General features: G+C 41.1%; 1 protein-coding gene and 1 pseudogene across 9 annotated transcripts in view; one reads left to right on the forward strand and one right to left on the reverse strand.

Annotated features, from left to right (window-relative positions):
• Window positions 1–409: 409 nt before the first annotated feature.
• TCP11L1 (t-complex 11 like 1) overlaps window positions 410–24,713 on the forward strand; it is a 34,342-nt gene continuing 10,038 nt past the window's right edge. The window contains exons 1-7 of one of the 9 annotated variants that reach the window (XM_036029210.1): window positions 410–474; window positions 3,285–3,471; window positions 9,758–9,890; window positions 11,989–12,109; window positions 12,802–13,022; window positions 19,591–19,727; window positions 21,619–21,815. In XM_036029210.1, coding sequence (XP_035885103.1) covers window positions 3,309–3,471; window positions 9,758–9,890; window positions 11,989–12,109; window positions 12,802–13,022; window positions 19,591–19,727; window positions 21,619–21,815 — 972 coding nt within the window. In that variant the 5' untranslated portion in view covers window positions 410–474; window positions 3,285–3,308. Of the gene's footprint in view, window positions 956–1,091; window positions 2,323–3,284; window positions 3,472–9,757; window positions 9,891–11,988; window positions 12,110–12,801; window positions 13,023–19,590; window positions 19,728–21,618; window positions 21,816–24,713 lie in introns of those variants that run through there. The other 8 variants (XM_036029206.1, XM_028517285.2, XM_036029205.1 and 5 more) reach the window with 8 other exon arrangements.
• LOC114500977 lies at window positions 11,356–11,853 on the reverse strand (annotated as a pseudogene).

Raw genomic sequence — 24,713 nt, forward strand, 5'->3', positions numbered from 1 at the left:
ACACGTTACACACGTGAAGTAACATTTAAATTTGAAAACCTGGGCGGGAAGGCTTTGAACCCGGTTCCGAGAAAAGACCTGTCCTTTTCCCTCACTTGCCTGACGCTGCACTGCCTCGACCTCACGCTCCTTTCCAACCAAACGCCCGCCTTTCCGTAAGGAAACATGGCGCCTCCCAGGTCGGAGCCCCGCCTCCCGCCTTTGCGTACGGAATCATGGCGCCTCCCCCACATGGGGCTTGCACCTGCTAGTTAACCACTACCTCCCTTCCCGTCGCTGAGGAGCGACCCCGCCGGCCGCTACCCACCAGAGCCCGGTCCGGGGCACGGCCTGCAGCGGGCGAGGGACGCGGCCTCTGCAGGGCAGAAGGCGAACCGCCAGCCCGCCGCGCATCGCTCCCCGCCGGCACCGCGGCGCCGCCCCGCCTCATTCCCCGCCCCAGCGGCAGCACGGAGAACGCCGACTCCGCGGCAGGTGAGGGCAGCGGGCACGGAGGCTGGACGCACGAGGTGGAAATCACTGGCAGTTCTTGGCCCTCTTCTCCCGTGGAGTCTGGCCCGGGTGATGTCGGGTGGAGGCGAGGAAGAGGCAGGTACAGCGGGCGGGTTCAGCGCGGCTTTGGTCCCACCTCCCGAGGCCGTCCTCCAGGCGCGCCCCGCGTCCGCCGCCGGCTCCCGGCGGGGCCACTCCCTCGCCGGCCCAAACAGTTGTTTACGACTGCATCTGGACGCTGGGAGTGAGCGGCGCTGAGGGCCGGAGGAAGCGATCCGGGCGTCGGTGGACGGAGCCCCTTTATTTTGCTGAAAGGCCCTTTCTGCTGCGGAGTCTCTAGTGTCCCGCTCGGGCCCGGCGTGAAGCTCAGATATACGTGTTCACGGCAAGTGCGAGGATCCTCCTCTCGGTTCCCTTTTTAGGCGTAGCAGGAGTTGGTGATTGTTGAATGAATGAGCACGCTGTAAGTAATTAAATGCATCCTGTAGCCCTGTAACTATAAGTACCAGTTGTGTGCCATGTGTTGTTATGCACACTCTGTCGTTTAAACTCCCCTCCCGCCCCCCCCCCCCCCCAGACACTGAAGAGGTGCAGGTTATCTGCATCTTAGAGATGAGGAATCTGAAGTTCCCAGCTAGTAGAGAGCCAGAGTTGGAACCCGTGCATGTCTGGGACCAACTCCCGTCCCTCCCCAATACACCGACATCACAGAGATGACACAGCTGTCAACGTCCCAAGTGGGTATCTGTTTGGGGGATATTCTTATAGGTGTGGAGCCTGTGAGGGAGAATATGGTTGGTCTTGGCCCTTAAGTTAAAAATCTAGGTGAAGAGTTTTCTTTTGTTTTAAATAAAAACTAGCCATTTTACAATCTGGCCCCAACCCATCTTTTCATCTTCAGCACCTGCCACTTGTTCTTCTGCTCACTTTCGGGCCTCGCCTTGTGCTCTTTGAGTGAAGTGCCCCTCTTTTTACCGCCTCTCCCCTTCCAGACTTTTTTTTTTAATTGGATGAAATCCTACTCTTTTCAAAAAGTCCAGCTCAAATGTCCCCTTTTCTGGGAAGGCTATTCCAACATCTTCCAGGCAGAATTAGTTTCTCCCTCTGCTGTATTTCCTTAGCGATTTCATAATGCTATTAAGGCTTAAGTTTCCCTGTGTTTCCGTGTAAAAATGTCTGTCTCTCCCTCTAGACCATGCCTTTTCTTCTTTCTATTACTATTCAATAAGGGTATTTTGAATTGGATTTAGGGCAATGATGAATGCCAGATGCCTAGTAACCAGTCCTACAGGAGTTCAGAGAAAGGTGCAAATGCTGCTGAGGATGGGGAAGTGTCCTGGGAGGAGCTTGGACCTGAGCCGATATTAAAAGGATGGGTTAGTTTACTTAGCTGAGTATTAGAGATCTGGGAAGCCTGCCTTTCCTCTTCACTGCACAGAATGAATTACTTCATCCTTTCTGAGCTCATTCCCAGCATGTGAAGAGGATAAATTTAGAAGTGTTTTTGTGCGTCCTTTCTTATAGGATGTGCTGGTAATGTTATCGTTTGGATCTTGGAGCATTTCCAGAGGCAAATAGGATTTAGGACAGAGAGGAGATGGATGTCTGGAGTGAGATGCTGGAAGTTAAAGGGGAACTGCTTTAAAGCAATCTTCATGTTAATAATACAGACCTGAAAATGTAAATTCCAGTAATTTCATTCTATTTAATGGAGGTATCTAAAATTTCAGATATTCACATCAAGTGATTCTTCTCTAATGTGCAGAAAAGAGTCTGCCAAACCTTCCCAAAGCAGTCAACATTGTTTTGGATCCCTGGATTATCTCCCAGGTGTGTGATAAAGTCTAATTAGAGTTTATTAAAGTGTTTTGTGATCTTCAAGTGCTAATAGCACAAATACTAATTTTTTCAGTAGTGTAAATGCAGGAACATTACATCTTTCTTTTCCCTTAATTGGAAACACCTTGGGCATAGAGACCCCTAAAACTAGGGGGGTACGGGTGGGGCTAGACAAGGGTGGGAACAACTTGGCAAAAACTTATATAGTAAATAAGAGATTACTATTCCAGACCTTTATTTATTGGCCCAAACCAGCGTGTTATTTCTATTCTAATGGGCAACTGAAAAAATTAAAGCCCCACCCAACCACATATATTATGGTTATTTCCAACTTCCTGCTTTACTCACCATCTTTTTCTGCTGACTGGCAAGGAATTAATAAAACTATTTACCCCACACATTCTTTTTAAATGCTTCATAAAATTCTACCTTCTGTCTGTCATCGCCAGGTGTCCTATTCACAGAATGAGATCGGGGAGCCAACGCCCCAGCTCACTGTGTTTACTTGGAAGCCTGATTAAAAGCATTATTTCCAAAGTGTTCCTACCAGCACTCAGAAATGAGAGTAAAGAATTTAAAAATTGAATCAGTCTTTGAATTAAAATACAAGCAGGCACTTTATGGTGTCATCTTCCAACAATTTAAAGCCCTGTGTCCTCGTGACATGGTACTTAAGAGTGAGACAAAAATATTCAGACTTGCTACTCTCTATCTGAGATACAAGTCCATAAATTTGATAAATAACAAGTGTCATTTTACAGGTATCTGTTTAATCATTGAAGCAGACTATTATAGTTGGATAAGATCTTAGCAAGCCTATCTATTTTACAGATGAGAAAGCTGAAACCCAAAGAGATTACTGATTTTCTTCGAGTCTCACTGCTAGCTACTGACAGCTAGAACATTTTGGTTCAATTTTTTTCTTTCCTAGGTTCATTTTTTTTCTTTTTTAGGGAAGTGAATAAACTTAATTGAGAATGTCTGAAAACTTGAACAAATCCAGTATAAATGAAGCAGGAAAATCAAAATCAGATGATTCTGAGCAAGGCCTTGAAGATGCTGCAGAAGGCTCTGATGAAGCTTCACGGGAAAAAATAAAGTCGGGCTCTCCTAGCACCCAAAGAGTGCAAAGACCTCACTGTAAGCAAATGTGCCTTTGGTTGGAAGTGATACTGTCTTATTTTCAGATGATATTTTTATTAGGCTTCCTTGTGCATGTGGCCCTGAGCTAGGTTTTAATAAAATGATTAAATGCTCATTGCCAATAATGAGCATTTAAGAATAGCAACAGCTTCTCAACTTGTGGGTTTTCAATTGCATGAGATATTAAAATTTTAGTATAATGTCCAGAATGTTCCTATCTTCCTCCAGCTTCAGTAACATTCCAATTTCTCTGAAGTACTCTGAGAAATCGAGGTGGGAGAGGGTCTAAGGGGGATAAATGGTAATGGGAAAAAAATACAATAAACTTAAAAAAAAGAAATAGTAGGGCGGAATACAATTGCGGCTTTAATTAGAAGAGTGTTTGAAAAGTTTGAGGCAGGTTCCAGCCAGGACTGTGCTTGTCAGGTTAAAAAAAAAGGGGGTTTTCTGAATGGGAGTGACTTCACCACACCCTAAGTTCATTGCCTCGGGGCTGAGTTCCCACAGGGTGAGGGGATTCAGATTGCTGAATATATGTGGTAAAGTCACCTCAGATTCCTGGCAGGGAGCAGGTCTCTGAGATGAAAGGGTGGCAGTTTCTGCATGGATTCCAAGCAGTTGCCCCAACTCATGTCTTTTATTAAGAACACTTAAGATTTTTGAAGTGAGTCCAAAAAATGAAAGTTTTAAGAGGAAATGTCATAGTCTAAGAATGTCAGTGCTGATATTATCTCTCTAAAGTATAGATGATCAGTAATTCTTCATATTTGGAAGAATTACAGACATTTTTGTGTTTGAGGTGTGCCTTTTTTAAAATTACCAAAGTCCTTACCCAGGTAATTTATTAATCAACGTAGTATTCTTCTTTGGGTGTGGGGGGGACACACGTATGAGCACTTAATGAACTTTGTTCATTTGGCTTTAAGGTACCTGGACACAGGACTCGCCCAACACCCTTAATTTTCTTTTTTCTTTCTTAAAGGTTTTATGTGTTTATTTTTAGAGAGGGAGGGAGGAAAGGAGAAAGAGAGGGAAAGAAACATTGATGTGAGAGAGAAACATTGATTGGCTGCCTCTTGTAGGTGCCAGAACCCGGGCCTGAACCTGCAGCTCAGGTGTGTGTGCTGACCAGGGAGCCAGCCAGCAACCCTTTGATATGCAGGAGGACGCCCACCCAACTGAGCCACAACAGGCAGGGCCACCCTTAATTTTCTCTTCAGCTCTCCTGCTGAAGAATTTGGCCTCCATGTTGACAGGCTGCTTTGGGAGTGTTTTCTGCCCCAGAACTCTGTAGTAGCCCGATCACATGGCAATGATGGCAGCAGCGGCTGCGGTCTTGTTTTTGGCAGCATTTACCTGTGTCTGCTCGCTGACCAAGGTCCGCAGTTTATCAAGTGTGACAGTTGGGCAAAAGCTCTGGTTCCTCTTTAGGTGGTAATGCCTCCCAAAGCATCCCGTGTGATATTTGTCGAAGCTGATCCTGTGATGATGCGTGCCACCAGCATTATCTCAGCCTCCCAGGAGCTTCCGGTGCTTGCCTGTAAGGCTGTGGCTGTGGCTCATGTGGCCCTGAAGTTTCCAAGTCTTTCTCAGTCTGGATGCTGTGTCAGTGGCCAAGACAAAAGTTACAGCATTATTATAGCAAGCATTAGTGGACCCCAGTTTTATTACTCAGAGGAATTGGTGTGTTTCTGTTGTTTTTGTAAATTTGAGATGATCAGACATCTGGAGATTTTTTCAAAACCAAGGTTAAGACAAAATTTGGAAGCCCTGGTGACAATCTCTGAATTTCTTTTTAAGAGATTAAGAACTCAGAGTGTAGTAACTCCTGATGCTTGATATTGATATACCACAGTGGAAATTCCATTTTCTGATAAATGATAACAAAATACTAGCTTGAAGAAATTTAATAGTTATTGTATATATATAGTAAATCACTACTTAGTGCCTTCTAATTTTTAATCAGCTTCAAAAATCAGAGGTATAATTTTTTAAATCCTTACCCGAGGGTATGTTTATTGACTTTAGAGAGGGAGGGAGGGAGAGAGGAGAGAGAAATCAATTGATGTAAGAGAGAAACACTGCTTGCTTGCCTCCTGTGCACACCCCAACCTGATCAAACCCGCAGTCTTAAGTATGTGTCCTGACTGGGGTTGAACCTGTAACCTTTTGGTGTATGGGAAGATGCTCCAACCAACTGAGCCACCCGGCTAGGGTGAGGTATAATCTCTGTATAATAAAATTTACCGACTTTAAGTGTGCATTTTGATGAGTTTTGACCAGTATATTTACAGTTGTGTCACTCACTGCCATTACAATCTTGTGCTGCTAGAACATCTCCATCACCTCCCAAAATTTTCTTGTGCCCTTTATCAGTGAATTTTCCCCTCCTCCCACCATCCTTTGGCAACCACTGATCTGCTTTCTGTCGCTATAATTTTGCCCATTTTATAATCTAAATGGAATTTATGATATAAATAGAATCATACTATATGTAGCCTTTTGTATCTGACTCTTTCACTTGGGATAATGCTTTTACGATTCAACCATGTCTTTGCAGATATCAGTAGTTTGTTCATTTTTTTATTGCTGAGGAGTAATGCATTGTATGGCTACAGTACGCTTTGTTTATCCATTCTTCAGTTGACAGACATTTGAAGAGTTCTAGATTTTGACTGTTATGAATAAAGCTGCTACTAACATTTGTGTACAAGTCCTCACATGACCATATGTTTTCAGTTTCCTTGGCTGAAGACCTAGGAGTGGTGTTGCTGGGTCATGTGCAAAGTGTATGGTTTACTTTATAAAAAACCAAGAGACTGTTTTCCACAGTGACTGTACCATTTGCATCCCCACTGCTTGTGTACAAGAGTTCCAGATGCTCCGCATCTATTTGATACTTGGTATGATCAGTCTCTTCAATATTGGCCATTCTAGCAGGTGTGTAGTAGTATCTCAGTGTGGTTTTAATTTGCATTTCCTGATTATAAAAGAAAAACCCTACAGTTTTCTACCTGTGTGGATACAAACCCAGTCCATCCTCTTGTGTTTTTCTTCTGTGTGTTACCTTTACTACTCAGGCGGAACACTTAACTTCTGATTACTAAATGTGTGGGGTTTTATTTCCCCATCAACCAATTCTCAGTGATACCAGCTGGGTATCCTACAGTGCAATTGAATTCTGGCACCGTGTACCTGGAGACAGCATGAGATCTCTTATGTTAAGGCCTCAGTCCCACAAGACTGCCCCCTGCCTTCAGATGCCAGTTGCAAGCCCAGGTTATTTACCTGTGCTTCTGACCAACCTGCTGTAGGTTGGAGGTTCCAGCTGTCACTCCTTGGATTCAGTTAATTTAGTTAATTTAAGCATCTCACAGAACTCAGGGAGATACTTATGTTTACCAGTTTATTCAGGGATATGATGAAGGATACAGATGAACAATGTGATGAAGAGATAGATGCATAGGGTGAGGTCTGGCAGGATCCCAAGCTCAGGAGCTTCTGTCCCCCTAGAGTTGGGGTGTATCACCCTCCCCGTATGAATGTGTTGACCAAACTGGAAACTCTCTGAAACCCATATTATTGGCATTTTATGGAGGCTATGATCAGTTATTAACTCCATTTCCAACCACTCTCCCCTCTCTGGAGGATGAGGGCTGGGGCTGAAATTCCAAACTGCCAGTTATGCTTGGTCTTTCTGATGACTAGCCCTCATCCAGGGGCTATCCAGGGGCCCACTCAGAGTCATCTCATTGGAACAAGAGATGCTCCTAGTGTTCTTAGCATTTAAGAAATTGCAAGAGATTTGTGCCAGGAACCAAGGGGTAGAGACTGACATGTATATTTTCTGTTGTCTCACACAGTTGAGCATCTTTTCATGAGCCTACTGGCCATTTGTGTATCTGCCCTGGAGAAATGTCTGTTCAGATCTTCTAACCATTTCTTATTTGCTTTCACTATATCTTTGAGCTGTAAGACTTCTTTTTATATTATCACTGTAAGTCCTTTAGCAGATCATTTGCAAATACTTCCTCCTATTGGTGGCATGCCATTTCATTTTCTTAATAGAGTAACAGAAGTTTTGAATTTTGATAAAGTTTAGTTTATCAGTTTTTTTCTTCTTATATTTTGAGCTTTTTGTGTCCTACCTAAGGAATTTTCCCATTGTTTTCTCCTAGAAGTTTTATAGTTTTAGCTCTTATATTTAGGTCTGTGGTCCATTTTGTATTAGTTTTTGTTTATCATGTGAGATATGGCTGAGAGTCCTTTCTTATATATTGCTTTCTAATTGTCCCAGCACCATTTGATTTAAAGAAACTAATTTTGCCTTATTAACCATGTGTACACTTATGTATGCCTGTGTGTATCAGTCTGTTTCTGGATCTTTTGCTCTCTTCAGTTGATCTGTGTATTTACCCGTGTACCAAGAACACACTGTCTTTAAGTGGTATTGAAATCAGTTAGTGTGAGTCCTCCAACTTAATTCCTTTTTTTTCCTCAAAATAATATTGGTTTTTGTAGGTCGGGTGCATTTTTATATAACTTTTAGAATCAGTTTGGCAATTTTAACAAAATCTTGCAGGGATTTTGACTTGAATTGCATTTAACAATAGATCACTTTGGCAGAAATGGACTTCCTAAATTTCTGTCTTGGCTTTGATTTTGGATACATATTATATTTTTCCAATATTTATGAGGGAAATTTTTATTTATTATTTTTATTAATATTTTCTGAAAATCCTTAGAATTTTGCTTTTCTTCAACTTCCCCTTATGTGACCAAATAAAAATTTTTGCCAGACAGGATATGACCAGCTCTTAGATTTAGTTCCCTTTTTTTTGATAAGGAAAAGAAAAAAAAATGAAAGAGGAAGGAAAGTTACTTTTCACTAACCTAAGATTTTTGTGACTCTTAAACTCTGTGCAAACCAGTGACATTATCTCAGGTTAAGCCCAGATCCTATCAAATAACTTAAAATTAATATTGTCCTCTTCTAGGCCAGTGCTTTTCAAAGTATGATTTCTGTGACCATCAGATTCTGCATTTCTGTGAGAAATTCAGAATCTCTGGCCTCACGCCAGACCTGCTAAATCAGAAATGCTCAGAGGCGAGCCCAGCAATCTGTTTTCACAAGCATTCCCTACCCCCAATTCTGTTACAGGCTAAAGAACTTTATTTATCATGGACTTTATTTTAAAAACAGCCTTACTGATATACCGAAAATACATATATTTATTAAACACATTTAAAATATAGGAATTACCCAATGTTCCTTGGCCCAGATCACCTGGGGAGATTTGTATGAGACTTTTCTTTCTGGAAGAGAAATCTCAAACTTTTTCAAAGGAAAGAGAGGTATGGAGACCAGTTGTGGGACTACTGCAGCAGCTGATACAGAAGTGAAATCTATAGGACTTGGATATCAGGGCAATGGAAAGGGAGAAATCAGAGCTATCTCAAGGTTTTAATACAGTGTGCCTGCATTCTTCAAAGTACTTGTGGCACACACCCTGTGATTTCCTCTTTGGTCAGCTTTAGAACTCACATTCTTTCCTGGTGTCTGTACAGGGTAGTAGCTTTAGCTTTGTATAAACACCTGGGCACCCCGGAGTACTCCCTGCTGTTTTAATTTGGGGAGATTCATTCGTAGCACGGTGTTAGTGATTGAGCAGAATGTCAACTGCTCATGGGAGCAGGAAACCTTGAATCTGGTGTTTCCCTTTTGTCATTTAGGATGGATAGGAGGCAAAGGGATCAGAAAATAAACCCTCAGCTTATTGGGGAATTGGTAGACTATAAAAGTTTTTCTAAGTCTCAGTTTATTGTAATAATTTTCCATTAACCAGTCTTAGAAAAAAATTTAAATAAGACTTTATTTATTTATTGTTAGAGAGAGGAGAGAGGAGGGAGAAAGAGAGGGAGAGAAACATCAATCATTTGCCTTTCGCTTGTGCTCTGACCTGGGACTGGACCCACAACCCAGGCTTGTGCCCTGACGGGGAGTGGAACTGGTGACCTTTCGTTTTGAGGGACAACGCCCAACCATTTGAGCTACACCCATTAGGGCGAAAACATGATTTGAGTGTTGTGAGTGATTTCCGCTTTTAGGACTCTAGATTAAAAGAAAAAAATAATATAGGTTTATTGCTTGAAATTGCCAGAATATTTTCATAAATAGGGGCATAGCCAAAATTATTAGCTGGTACCTGAACCACTTTCTTCTAACTTCAATAGAAATTATAATCTAGGGAAGCAAGTCTCTTACACTGGGTTCTTGTTACAGCCAGTCCTCCTCGTTTTGTGACAGTAGAAGAACTCCTAGAGACAGCAAAAGGAGTCACTAACATGGTTCTAGCCCATGAAATTGTAGTAAATGGAGACTTCCGGATTAAACCTGTTGAATTACCAGAAGACAGGTAAGATGGTTACTGAGATACTTGTTTAGTAGAATACTGTCATTTCCCAGTTCTGGAAATGTTTTCTTCACTTGATCTTACCATACTCGAATACAACTCTCCTTAGTATGTTGCTGCTAAAAAATATTCCTATACCAAGAGTCACTAGAATTTGAAAGTGGATCGAAGGACCACTAATCCTTCAAAATGTAAACAAAACGTATGGAAATCTGTGGGAATCTTTCATGTTAGCTTCTCCCTTTTCCAGAGGACTTTGCTGCCTCATATGTGTTTTCATTGTGTTGTTCCATTCATTCCTTGTAACTGTCACATGGTGCTGCAGTCGTTGGTCTCCTTGTGTTTCCCCCCGGGGTGTGAACCCTGCACAGACAAGGACTGCACGTTACTCCCTGTATCCCTAGCACCTGGCGAATGTCGTGCCGAGTCTAACTCTCTGTTGACTGTAAGGTGTGCCTTTTAAAGTGTCTTGTCACAAGAAAGAAAAAACATTGCCCCTTGTCATTGTGAAAGTGCCGTGGAAGACATGGGTATTCTCTCACGAAGGGAGGAGGAATGGCTGCTGAGTTGGCAGGCTCTCCTACAACAGGCTTCTAACTGTGACTTTACAGACACTTCTTGTGTGTTCTGCAAAGATGGTACTTTTTCACATTAATCATGAAGAATCATTTGTTTTGCTCTCACGGTATAATTACTTGTTTTAATGAGGTGTTATAGTTTGGTATGTCATTAAGCAGTTGTCTCATATATCACATGGGAATAGGATTTTTTGTAGAAAATAAAGTCCTTCAACCTGTATACATGCTGAATTGTTATCTTAAAGTACTTAATCATAGAAACCTTAGGAAACTTGATGGTGTCAGGAAACCAAAAATTCACAGCTCTGAACTTTCCAGTATTCTTTTTATCATACGGCATTATTAGATGCTGTCAATTGGATTAATGCCATCTGTCAGATTTGTTGAAAGTTATTCTTTCCAGTGAGGTACTTATTGAGATAAATCATTAACTAAACATAAGGTATGTGGTTTATTTAAGAATATCTGGTAAATCTTTCCTTTATCCATATTATTTTGAAAGTATCTCACCCTAAATCCATAGAGTTTGTGTTTTTGAAAGTGACTTGATAATAACCAAAAAGTAGATATAATCCAAATGTCCACCAACATGAGAAATAGATGCATAAAACACGGTATGTCCATATGATGGAACATATTCAGTCATAAAAAGGATCAAGGCACTGATACATTTACACGGGTGAGATGCTTGAAAGTATTTTGCCTAGTAGAAGAATCCAGACACATAGTCCATATACTGTGCAATTCCATTTACATGAAACATCCAGAAAATGGAAATCTATAGAGACAGACTGTAGATTAATAATTTCCTGGGGTTGGGGCTAGAACTTGGCAGCAACTGGGCACAAGGGGTCTTTTTTTTTAATGATATACAGTCATAATCGCCAGACTTAATATGAGATTTTGAATGTTCGGTCCAATTTTTCTTTCTGGATTCATTTTTCTTCCATATTTCTGTCAGTTTTAAAAACATAATGCCAGAAGGAGAGGGGCCCAATTCCAATCACAGCTCCTAAGAGTGAGGTCTTAGGAGTGGGTCCGAAATTGGGATAGACAGTTGCTGACCTTGTGTAGGTCCAACGAGTCAAAGCAGGATTTTTGATGGGCGCTCAGTGGCTGGAGGTGTTGTACTGAAGCAGGTACTCCCTTTTAAGCTGGAGTCTTATGGCCAGTGGCTTGGCTTGTGCCTTCTGGGTTTCCAGAAATGTGCTGTATTCAGCTGGGCCGAGGGTAGGGAGCGAGGTGGCCAGGCATGATGGCTTGTACTCAGGGAATGACGTCTTGGGAACTTGGTGCACAATTCGGGCACAAGGGGTCTTATTGGAGTGACGGAAGGGTTTCGAAGTCAGATTGTGGTGATGGGTGCATAACTTGATACATTCACTAAATATCTTTGAATGGTATGCTTAAAACGGGGAATTTTACAGTATATAAATCACAGTTCAAGAAAGCTGTTCTTAATTTTAAAGAAAATGATTTGAGGCTCAACTATTTTATTTTTGCTTTTTTTTTTTTGCCTCCAGTTTGGAGAAGAGAGTAAAGGAGATTGTGCATAAAGCTTTTTGGGATTGCTTGAGTGTCCAGCTCAGTGAAGACCCCCCAACATATGACCATGCCATCAAACTTGTTGGAGAGATCAAAGAGGTAACTTGAAGAACAAACCGTGGTGCTCTTCTGGTGCTAGGAATATTCCGCCTCTCTGTGTGACTGTGCCAGAAGACTAAAGAAATCGAAGGATCGAGTTCAATTTCTTGCCCAAATGTGGATGAAGAGTACTTTTGGCTTAGCGCCCTTTTTAAAATTTCAGAGAAGCTATGATCACCTGAGGCGTTCCTTTGTAGACAAAGAAAAAGTATTTTAAAAAACAGAATTATTTAAAGAAAATATTTTATGAAATACAGGTGATTTATACAATTTTTAATAGGTGTGAACACATTCCTTTTTTGGTGGCCAGAAAGTGATTCAGCCTGTGGAACAGAGAAGGCGCTAAGTGGCAGACTGGGCTGTTTTTGCAGTACCGTTAGCAGTAGTATCAAAGAAAAGATGTATCCATGGAAATTGGCATCTGTGGGTGGGGCACAGGCTCATGTTAATTCTTGTGCTTTACTTTTCTCACCTTTAGTCACGTTGTATCCAGTTGATTGCTACCTAGAGCTTAAATGAAAATTTAGATAGTCTAAATGATTTGTAGACATGTTTGTTGAATAAGAGGTTAAAATGTGCAACACTATAGTAATAATTTGTAAGTCCTCATTTGGGTAGATGTAAATTCCTCTACATATAATCAAAAATATCTGACTAAGAAAGCGATTAAACTTGGCTGTGCTCTTTTGCAGACTCTCTTATCTTTCTTGCTGCCTGGTCACACTAGACTGAGAAACCAGATTACAGAAGTCTTGGATCTGGAGCTGATAAAGCAGGAGGCGGAGAATGGGGCCCTAGACATTTCCAGGCTGGCGGAATTTGTCATTGGCATGATGGGGACACTGTGTGCACCTGCTCGAGATGAGGAAGTTAGGAAGCTAAAGGACATTAAGGAAATAGTGCCCCTTTTCAGGTACGAGAATTGTGTGAATCTCATTAAGTGCACCTAATACACAGCGTATTTTCAAGCTTAGACTTAAGTATAGACACTCATGCATTTAAAAAAATTAAAAAGCAAACTTTATAGAAAAGGTAGAAGAAGGAAAAAAATTCACCCACAATTTTACCACCAAAAGGCATAATCATTGTTGTTATGTTGATATATATACTTTTAGTTATTTACCATTAATATATTTTGTAAAAATTTTGAACCTACAGAAGAGTCACCAAAACAGTATAATTAATACTCATATATCCTTAATGTAAATCCACCAGTTTTTAATGTTTTGTCAATTTGCTTTCTTTTTATATATATCTGAGTATGTATGCATGTGTGTATATATTTTTTGCTCCTGAACCTTGTGAGGGTTAACAGCAAATGTTGTGACATTTCATCCTTAAATATTTCAGCAATTATCTCATAAAAATGTAGATATTCTCCTATATAATCAGTATACAAACAAGACATTCAATAAATTTAACATTAATATAACCCCATTAACTAACATATTGTCCATATTAACTTTGATCAATCTTTTTTTTTTAAAGATTTTATTTATTTATTTTTAGAGAGGGAGGGGAGGGAGATAGAGAGAGAGAGAGAAACATCAATGTGTGGTTGCTGGGGGCCGTGGCCTGCAACCCAGAGATGTACCCTGACTGGGAATCGAACCTGCGACACTTTGGTTCGCAGCCCGTGCTCAATCCACTGAGCTACGCCAGCCAGGGCAACTTTGATCAATCTTTTGCATGTTTATATTTAAGTATATATAATTATGATTAAATTTATATGATTTTTATGCTAATATGGGCAAAGAATTGACATGGCGTCTGAGAATTTTTAAAAACCATTTTTATTGTGTTTTTTTCCATTAGTATTTATCCCCTTATACCCTTTTCTACCTTCACTCCCCCCTCCCCCCACCACAATCACCACGCTATTGTCCATGAGTCCTTTTTCTTTTTTGCTCAATCCTTCCACCCCTCACCCCCCCTGCAGAGCTGTCAGCCTGCTCTCCCTTTCTATGAGTCTGAATCTGTTTTGCTTGTTAGTTCAGTTTATTCATTAGATTCCACATAAAAGTGAAATCATAGAGTATTTGTCTCTCTCTGACTGGTTTATTTCACTTAGCGTAATGTTCTCCAGGTCCATTCATGCTGTCACAAAAGGTAAAATTTTCTTCTTTTTTTAACAGCCAAGTAGAATTCCACTGTGTAACTGTACCATAGTTGTTTTATCCACTCATCTAGTAATGAACACTTGGGCTGCTTCCAAATATAGGCTATTGTAAATAACACCGCAATGAATGTAGGGGTACTGATATTCTTACAAATTAATGTTTCCAGTCTCTTCAGGTAAATTCCCAGAAGTGGGATTGCTGGGTCATAAGGCAGTTCCATTTTTAATTTTTTGAGCCAACTCCATAACTACTTTCCACAGTGGCTGCACCAATCCGCATTCCCACCAACAGTGCAAAAGGATTCCCCTTTCTCCATATCCTCACCAGCACTTGTTTATTGATTTATTGATGATACCTTTCCAACAGGTGTGAGGTGATATCTCATTGTGGTTTTATTTATTTTTAAAAAAGATTTTATTTATTTATTTTAGAGAGAGGGAAAAGGAGGGAGAAAGAGAGAGAGAGAAACAGCAATGTGCAAGAGATACAGTGATTGGTTACCTCTCACACACCTCCAACAGGGGACCTGGCTGGCAACTAAGGCATGTGCCCCTGGGAATCGAACCAGTGACCTTTAGGTGTGCAGGCTGGTGCTCAATCCACTGAGCCACACCAACCAGGGCTCATGTGGTTTTAATTTGCATTTCTCTGGTGATTAGTGATGTTGAGCATCTTTTCATGTGTTTATTGGCCATCTGTATGTCCTCTTTGGAGAAGTGTCTATTTAGATCCTTTGCCCATTTTATAGATTGGGGTTTTTTTTGGTGGTGTGCTTTAATTCTTTATAAATTTTGGATATTAACCCTTACATATATATCAGCAAATATTTCTCCCATTCAGTGGGTTGTCTTGTTTTTTTGTTGATGATTTGCTTTGCTGTGCAAAAACTTTTTAGTTTAATGTAGTTCCATTTGTTTGTTTTCTTTTGTTTCCCTTGCTGAGTAGATAGATCTGAAAAAATATTGCTATGAACAGTGTTGAGATTTTACTGCCTCTGTTTTCTTCTAGGATTTTTATGGTTTGAGTCTAAAATTTAAGTCTTTGATCCATTTTTTAATGTATTCTTGTGTGTGGCATCAGAAAGGTGGTCTAGTTTCATTTTTCTGTATGTATATGTCCAATTTTCCCAACAGCATTTATTGAATAAACCATCTTTAGCCCATTGCATAGGCTTGCTTCCTCTGTCAAATATTAATTGACTATAAAGGCATGGGTTTGTTTCCAGGCTCTCTGTTGTTCTGTTCCATTGATCTATGTGTGGGTTTTTATGCCAGTACCATGCTGTTTTGATTACTATGGCCTTGTAGTACAGTTTGATATTAGCATGATTCCTCCAATGTTGTTGTTCTTTCTCATGATTACTGTTACTATTTGGGGCCTTTTGTGGTTCCATATACATTTTTGAAATATTTGTTGTAGTTCTGTGAAATAGATCATTGGTATCTTGATAGTAATTGCTTTTAATCTGTAGATTGCTTGGGTAGTATGGACATTTTAATGATGTTAATTCATCCTATCCATGAACATGGTATGTGCTCCCACCTGTTTGTATCTTCTTCAGTTTCTTTCTTCAGTGTCTTATAACTATAGATCTAAAGATCTTTTACTATAACAACAACTATAGATCTACAACTATAGATCTTTTACCTCCTTGGTTCAATTTATTCCTAGGTATTTTATTCTTTTTGAAGCAACTGTGAATGGAATTGTTTTCTTAATTTCCCTTTCTGGTAGTTCATTATTGGCATATAAAAATTCATCTGATTTCTGGATATTAATTTTGTATCATGCTACTTTACTGAATTCATTTATCAGTCCTAGTAGTTTCTTGGTGACAGCTTTCAGGTTCTCTGTACAGTATCATGTCATCTGCAAATAATGACCGTTTTCTTCTTCCTTTCCAATTTGGATGCATTTTATTTCTTAGTCTTGTCTTATTTCTTCGGGTAGGAATTCCAGTACCATGTTGAATAAGAAAGGTGAAAGCAGACATCCCTGTCTTGTTCCACATCTTAATGGGAATGCTTGTATTTTTTGCCTGTTAAGTAAGATGCTCGCAGTGGGTTTGTCATATATGGCCTTTATTATGTTTAGGTATGTTCCTTCTATTCCCACTTTGCTGAGAGTTTTTATCAATGTGTGTTAGATTTAATCAGATGCTTTTTCTGCATCTGTTGATATGATATGTGGTTTTTATCCTTCATTTTGTTCATGTGGTATATCACATTTATTGATTTGCAAATACTGTAGCAACCTGGTGAAGCTATCAGGCCCAGGGCATTTGTTTCTTGGGAGTTTTTTGATTACTGCTTCAGTTTCACTAGGTATGATCTGTCTATTCAGTTCTCTGATTCTTCCTGATTTATTTTGGAAGATTTTTTTTAAAGATTTTTATTTATTTATTTTTAGAGAGGGAAGGGAGGGAGATAGAGAGATAGAGAAACATCAATGTGCCGTTGCTGGGGGTTCTGGCCTGCAACCCAGGAATGTACCCTGGCTGGGAATCGAACCTGGGACACTTTGGTTCCCAGCCCACGCTCAATCCACTGAGCTACGCCAGCCAGGGCTCTATTTTGGAAGATTTTATGTTTCTAGGAATGTATCCATTTTGTCCAGGTTGTCCAATTTATTGTCAATTTATGTCCAATTTATTGGCATATCATTGTTTATAATATTGTTTTAAGTCCTTTGTATTTCTTTGGTGTCAGTTGTTATTTTGCCTTTTTCATTTCTGATATTATTTATTTGGGTCCTCTCTTTTTTTTTCTTGATGAGCCTTATTAGAGGCTTCTCAATCTTGTTTATCTTTTTAAAGAACTAGCTCTTGGATTCTTTGATCTTTTGCATTTTTTTAGACTCTGTTTCTTTTTTTTAAGATTTTATTTATTTATTTTTAGAGAGGGAAGGGAGAGAGAAAGAGAGAGAGAGAAACATCAATGTGCGGTTGCTGGGGGCCGTGGCCTGCAACTCAGGCGATGCTTTGGTTCACAGCCCACGCTCAATCCACTGAGCTACGCCAGCCAGGTAGACTCTATTTCATTTATTTCTGCTCTGATCTTTATTATATCCTTCCTTCTCACTTTAGACTTTGTCATTCTTTTTGAAGTTCCTTTAAGGGTAAAGTTTGATTGTTTATGTGAGCTTTTTCATGTTTCTTGAGATAGGTCGTAATGCTATGAATTTCCCTGTTGGCATTACTCTCCCAGTGTCCCACAGATTTTGGATTGTTGTGTTCTCATTTTCACTTCCTTCAAGGTATCTTTTGATTTCTTCCCTGATCTCCTTATTGACCCATTAATTGTTTTTTTTAAAACAACATATAGACCTAGTATTTTTTTAAAGATTTTATTTATTTACTTATTAGAGAGGGGAAAGGAGGGAGAAAGAGAGAGTAACATCAATGTGTGGTTGCTTGTCATGTGGCCCCCACTGGGGACCTGGCCTGCAACCCAGGAATGCGCCCTGACTGGGAATCGAACCTGCGATGCATTGGTTTGCAGCCCACACTCAATCCACTGAGCTATGCCAGCCAAGGGCCCATTAATTGTTTAATAACAGTGTTATCTAGCTTCCATGTCTTTGTGTATTTTTCAGTTTTCTTCTTGTGACTGATTTCTAGTTTCATAGCACTGTGATCAGAGAAGATGCTTGGTATGATTTCAGTCTTCTTAAATTTATTGAGACTTGTTTTGTGTCCTAACATGTGGTCTACCCTAGAAAATGTTTCATGTGTACTTGAAAAGAATGTATATTCTGCAGTTTTGCCATGAAATGCTCTGAAGATATCAATTAAATCCATTTGCTGTAGTGTGTCATTTAAAGCCACTGTCTGCTTATTGATTTTCTGTCTGGAAGATCTAGCTATTGAAGTCAATGGGATGTTAAAAATCCCCTAGTATGACTGTATTTCTATTGAGCTCTCCCTTTATGTCCATCAGGATTTGCTTCACATGTTTAGGTGCTCCTATGTTGGGTGCATAAATGTTTACTAGAGTTATATCCTGTTGTTTGATTGTTCCTTTTATCATTATGTAGAGTCCTTCTTTGTCTCTTATGATAGCTTTGGTTTTTAAGTCTTATTTTGTCAGATATAAGTATTGCTCCCCAATTTTTTTTCCTTTCCATTTGCACGAAATATCTTTTTACATTCCTTTACTTTTAGTCTGTGTGTATCTTTATTTCTGAGGTGGGTCTCTTGGAGACAAAATATATATATAGGTCTTTTTTAATATGATTTTATCATATAAAAACCTGTGTAAGTTTGTGTATTTGCTGTCAAATTCAAGATACTGAACAGTTTTGCCTTTACCAGGTGGCTCAGTTGATTGGAGCACCATCCTGCACACCAAAAGGTTGTGGGTTCAATCCCTAGGCACATACCTAGGTTGTGGGTTTGATCCCGGGTCACAGTACATACAAGAGGCAGCCAAACAATATTTCTTTCTCACATCAGTATTTCTCTCTCTCCCTTCCTCCCTTTCTTTCTCTCCATCTCTCTCTCTAAAAATCAATGAATATATCCTCAGGTAAGGGTTTGAAAAATGGAAAAAAAGAGATACTGAACAGTTTCAGTGCCACAAGGATCTCTTGCATTGCCCTTTTATAAACAACTTGTTTAAAAAACTCCTGTATGTATTTTCAATGGCTGCAAAATATTCTTCTCACGTAAAACCTTTTTTTGTTAAAATGGGCAATTAGATTATGTATAATTATTTACTATTTAACCATGCACTGAACATCTTTCTGCAGAAAACTTATATCTGTATTTTAGGTTATTTCCAAAAAATAGGTTCTTAAATGGGATGAGTAAGTCAAGTCTGTTCGTTGGGTACATTCAGAGAATGAAACAGCAGTTATGCCTTCAGAATTAGAATATAAAGCATGCCCTGCAACTAAAGAGACTGGGGTAAGAGGAGAGGAGAAAGGAGAGTTACTTTTCCTTCTTTCTTAGGAAAGTGAATTAACCTATATGAAAGAAGCTACCAGGTGGTGAGTTCTTTGACCTTAACCACAGAGTCTGGGGCTCCTTCCTTCCTTTGCAGCTGCCTTGAGGGCTGACCCAAAACCAAGGAATGCATTCTGGTCTAGACAGGCCATGGGGGGAACTATGTTTGCTTGGGGGCAAGGGGTGGAGGGGTGGGGACAGAGAGCTGCTTAAAAATTTGCAGCTTTTCAAACTATTATTTAAGCTTATGTGTTTTTTTAATTTGTTTTTCTTAATCTGCTTCCTCATGATTTTTCTAGCTTTTCTTGCCACCTTTTCTTAGGTGAAAAGACTGTCTCAGATCAGCTCACCTCTTTTTGTAAAAACAATGTTTACAAGTGTCTAGTTCTAAATCTTTTTATCTTTTTTCTTTTTAGGGCAATTTTTTCTGTGTTAGACCTAATGAAAGTGGACATGGCGAACTTTGCTGTCAGTAGCATTAGGCCACATCTCATGCAGCAGTCAGTTGAATATGAAAGGAAGAAGTTTCAAGAGCTTTTGGAGAAGCAGCCAAGTACGGTTAACGTTTAGTGGTGCTCTTTTGTTGTCTGTGTTTTTGCATTCAGTTGCTGTAGCTTGTTGCATAACAATATTGTTTTCAAAACAAAACTAAAACTTAGTGTGAGAGTGGTCTCATTTGAAGACAGAAGAGCCCAAGACGTTATTACTTGAAAAGAAAGTTTAATTGACAAGCAAGAGAAATATAAGTAGGATTCAAGAATAGAAATTTGAAGGAATGAAGAAGTCTTAAATAGGTTTTTAATGAAGACACCAGTTTGAGATAAATTGTATGCTTGGCCTTGGTTTTAAAAACATGACAAACTCCTTGTGACCACCGAATTCACTTTTTAAATTTCACTTTGCTTTTGTTTTATATTCATAAATCTTCCATTTTCAGACCCAGAAAAAGTCTCGTTTTTCTAACCTCTCAGACAACTGCAGGAAAACAGATGACTGTGGAATCCAAAACTGTGTTGCATTTCTAGGGCGCTTCTTGGGCCTCTGCAGTGGCAGCTGTAAACTGGGTAGATTGCAGTCTTCGGGCCCAGTTTATACGACTAGTCCTGCTTGACCTCTAACTGTGCTGATCGTCAGAGGAAGGTGACAGTCTCAACACAGGTTGTGTTGTCTGAACAGTTGCTCATCCAGCCCCAGAGAGAGAAGTTCGAGATGGTGCAGGAGCCAGGAGGAGAAGGAAAGGGCAGAGTAGAAGTATCGGCACCGGAGGAAGACTGACTAACGTTTATTACATGCTAGGCTTGTGCCAAGGATGTATGTGCACTCACATATGCAACCCTCACATACTGAGCCTGTGAGGTAGGCCCTATTTTTAACCTCATTTTACAGATGTGGACATAGATTTTGAGAGATTTTTGACCAGAATTGATTGACCACACAGCTCACTTCCTCAAGCAGTGTTGTACCGCCCCTCGGGAGACACTCGGGGTTGAAATTTGACATGTTGAAGAGCCTTAGTGCAGGAACCACGTGTGGGCAGTCGGGGCCCAGCGAAGGACACACTGCTGGAATGGAAGCGTAACAATAGTCCCCAAGCTGATCAGAGTCTAGAACTTACTACTCACAGTGTAATAAGTACCAAGGTTTCCCAATGCTGATGGGCTACAGAGAATGCTGTTGGCAGAGGATTAAAAGAAGAGCAAAGTTCAGAACCAAGAGCTCAGTGTGCTCACTGTGTTAACAGAAGCAGAGGTGTGTCCTCTTACAGCAACGAACAGTGGACTCCAGCCGTGACCTTGACTGTCGCCTGGTTTCAAGGTGGATCCTACTGGCGGAGCTGCAACACATTCCAGGACCTGTCAGAGGAATTTTTTGCTCAGATAATGTGGACAGAAACCTCATTTTCTGTCTTGTGTCCCTCAGGGTCTCTGGTGCATTACTCAGTTTAGAAAAGTAAGGAGAGCGTGATGGTGGGTAAGAGACAGCCAGTCCCCCTGACAGTGCTCCAAATGCTGTGCAGGGCACACCAAAGGAACCACAGAGCTCACTTCCCGCAAGGCTGATGGGAAAGCAGATCGACACGAGACTGAGGTCTGGACAAGGAAAAGCCAGGGTGGAAGGGAAGAGAGCGAAGGTCTTTTGGACATCTGTAGGTGAAGTCCTGGCTGGGAGCTTTATCTTCACAACCTTGTTCAATCCTCACAACAGACTGGTGTGACGTACATTTCTTTGTTTTAGGAATCTGGTATTCAGACAGATTGTGATTTGCCTAAAATTACTCTGCCAGTAATTAGTGATACTGTGATTTGGACCAGGTTTTGTTTGATTCCAAAGTCCATACTCTGCACTGTACCACACCTGCAGGATGATCTTATCTCCCCCAGAGTAATTCCAAGAAGCATCCCTCCCTAGTGTCTTAGTAATGTTCACAGCCTTGTGGTTCACAGATTCCCTGGACTTCGTCACCCAGTGGTTGGAAGAAGCTGCAGAGGACCTTATGAATCAGAGGTATAAAAATGCCCTGCCAGCTGAGGGAGGGGCCACTGGCTGTGGGGACAGTCTCCTGCCAAATCCTGCTGCCGTCCAGAATTACGCGTACCTGAGGCTTCTGAGATGGGACCACCTCCGGAGACCATTCCCTGAGGTGAGTGCCCCAGAGCAGCCTAACTGCTCGTTTCTTTGTGAGCTGCTGAACTTTTAAAAAATAATAGTTTGCCCTGGCTGGCATAGCTCAGTGGATTGAGCGCGGGCTGGGAACCAAAGTGTCCCAGGTTCGATTCCCAGCCAGGGTACATGCCTGGGTTGCAGGCCATAACCCCCAGCAACCGCACATTGATGTTTCTCTCTCTCTCTCTCTCTGTCTCCCTCCCTTCCCTCTCTAAAAATAAATAAATAAAATCTTTAAAAAAAAAAATAGTTTTATTATGATATAATTCATCATACCACAGAAGTTCCCCTTTTAAATCGTACAGTTCAGTGGTTTTTTTGGTATATTCACAGAGTAATGTGACTGTGACCACTATTTCATTTCAGAACATTCTCATTGCCCCAGAAAGAAACTCTGTGCCCGTGAGCAGTCACTACCCATCCCCTGCCCCCAACAACCACTGACGTGCCAGCTCTGGACATTTTAAATAAACGGAGCCATGCAGAACTGGCCTTTGTGTCGCTTTCTTCACGAAGTATCCTTAATTATGTTCATCCATGTCATAGCGTGTGTCAGTATGGTTAGTACGTCATTCCTTTTTTTTAAGATTTTTAAAAAATTTATTATTTTATTTTTAGAGAGGGAAGGAAGGGAGAAAGAGAGAGAAACATCAATGTGCGATTGCTGGGGGCGTGGCCTGCAACCCAGGCATGTACCCTGACTGGGAATCGAACCTGCAACACTGTTTCACAGCCCGGGCTCAATCCACTGAGCTACGCCAGCCAGGGCCATCATTCCTTTTTTTAAATTGCATTTTCCTCATTGGGTAAAATATGCATTAGAAAATTTATCATTTTCAGGCGTACAGTTCAGGGGCATCAAGCACGTCCACACTGTCGTGCGGCCCTCGCCACGTGTGTTCCTCTTCGGAACGTTTCCATCTTCACAGGTTGAAACTCTGTGCCCTTTGCCCATCCCTCCCTCCCTCCCCCGCCAGCCACCATGCTGCTTGGTGTCTCTGCTTTTGGCTACTCTAGCTACCCCATGTGAGTGAAATCGTATTTGTACTTTTGTGTCTGGCTTATTTCACTCAGCTTAATGTCGTCAGGGTTTATCCACGTTGTGGTGTGTGTCAGCTTTTCTTTTTAAGGTTGTATGACTCTACCACATTTTGTTTCTTTGCTTATCAGTTGGTAGACATTTGGACTGGGTCCACTTCTTGGCTGTTGTGGTTTGTGCAGCTCTGAACATTTGTGCACAAGTTTTTGTGTGGTACGTACGTTTTCATTCTCCTGGGTATGCACCTAGGATTAGTTGCTGGGTCATGTGGTGACTCTTAAAGTTTAAGTTTAGTATTTTGAGGAACTTCCAGGCTGTTTTCCAAAGTAGCTGCTCGTCTTACAGTCCCATCAGCAATGCACACACAGGGCTTCCAACTTGCGCTGCTGAACAACTCTCCTGTTGTTACTCACCTTGATTATAAATAGTAGCAGCGATGTCCCCTTTCAATTTCATCTGAAGAGACTTCTTCCCCTTCCATGCAGAGCAGTGTCCTCTCTTCGAGTGTTTTTCATGGTAAGCACTTTTAGTGGCAGTGGCCCTTTACAGAGATGACTGCCACGGGGTTTCCCCATTCCGTCTGCGAACAGTGGGTTTGGTGTGTACATTCCCCTCTCCCTTTTGAGGGCACTCGGGCTTCTGATCTCTAGCCTCAGATGCTGCTACTTCTCTAAACAGCCTTATGTCTAAGTTCCTTATGATTTGTTTTCAAGACATTCATTGTTAAGTCTAAGGTTTCGCCTCTTGCATCTGATTTCTATCTGTGTTTTGAGCCAGAGGAGGCTCTAAAGAGGGTGCTGAATTGGGGGCAGGGGATGGGGGACAGCTGCTCTCTGAATAGTGGCATGTTTTCTCCTGGATGACTGTCTCAGTCTTAAAAAAAATGGCTGTGAGGAGGATGGTGTTTTCACTGGGGACAGATGTCTACTCTCAGAATTGTTCCTTGGAAATCTTTTGCATCCCAAAGTCACCTGCTGCAGAGTATTGGGAGGCATCAAAGCAGGGGCACTGCTGCCTAGCGAAATGAAGTAAAAATAAAAGAGGCTGGTGAGGAGTCAGTTGAAACATCTGGGTTTAACAATAGAGTCTCAATCTTCAAAGATAGTTTTTACTTCTTGAGAAGAATTCTGAGCTAAGACCCCAAATTATTATAACTCGATTTGGTGTATCAGTTTCTTATACAAGTTTATTTGATTAACCTGTAAAAAATCAGATCACAAGTCCTGTCTCCTCAGCCTCTCTATTGCTCTTTCCCTCCACACAGGGGACTTCACCCTGGTAGGACCCAGGGGTGTCTTTAACACCAGGACACAGTCAGGGAAGTTCACTCACTGACTGCTTCCCAGGAGGCTTTGGGTTATTATCTGTCATTCTCACCTTTTCTTTTTATTGTTCATTTCCCTCTTTCCTTATTCACTTACTCAGGTCTTGAGTGCCTCCTTCGTGCTAGGTACTGAGGGTGAGTAAGTGTAGGCTCTGCCCTCAAGGACTTTCTCCCTTCCTTTGCCCAGTTTCCGGATAGGGTGACTAGCTGACCAGTTTGCCCAGGGCTGCTGTGTGTTTATAGGAAGCGGTGGTGTTCCTGTCCAAAGTCCATGTGCCTGACACTTGGAAAGGGCAAAACTGAAAACGTCAGAGTCTGCGGTAAGGGAAGGTTTATTGACCCAGAACGTACCAACTAAGAAGATGGGAGACCCACTCTTCAAATCTATCTTCAGAAACGACAGGGTTCAGGCTTCTTTTACATCAAGGAAATGGAACACGGGAGGGGCTGATTTGGTAAACTCAAGCCACAAGCAGAATTCCTGTCATGTTTAGCGTGTCTGTGTGCCAGAC

The sequence above is a fragment of the Phyllostomus discolor genome, chromosome 6 (genome assembly GCF_004126475.2).
Source record: "Phyllostomus discolor isolate MPI-MPIP mPhyDis1 chromosome 6, mPhyDis1.pri.v3, whole genome shotgun sequence".
Lineage (NCBI taxonomy): Eukaryota > Metazoa > Chordata > Mammalia > Chiroptera > Phyllostomidae > Phyllostomus > Phyllostomus discolor.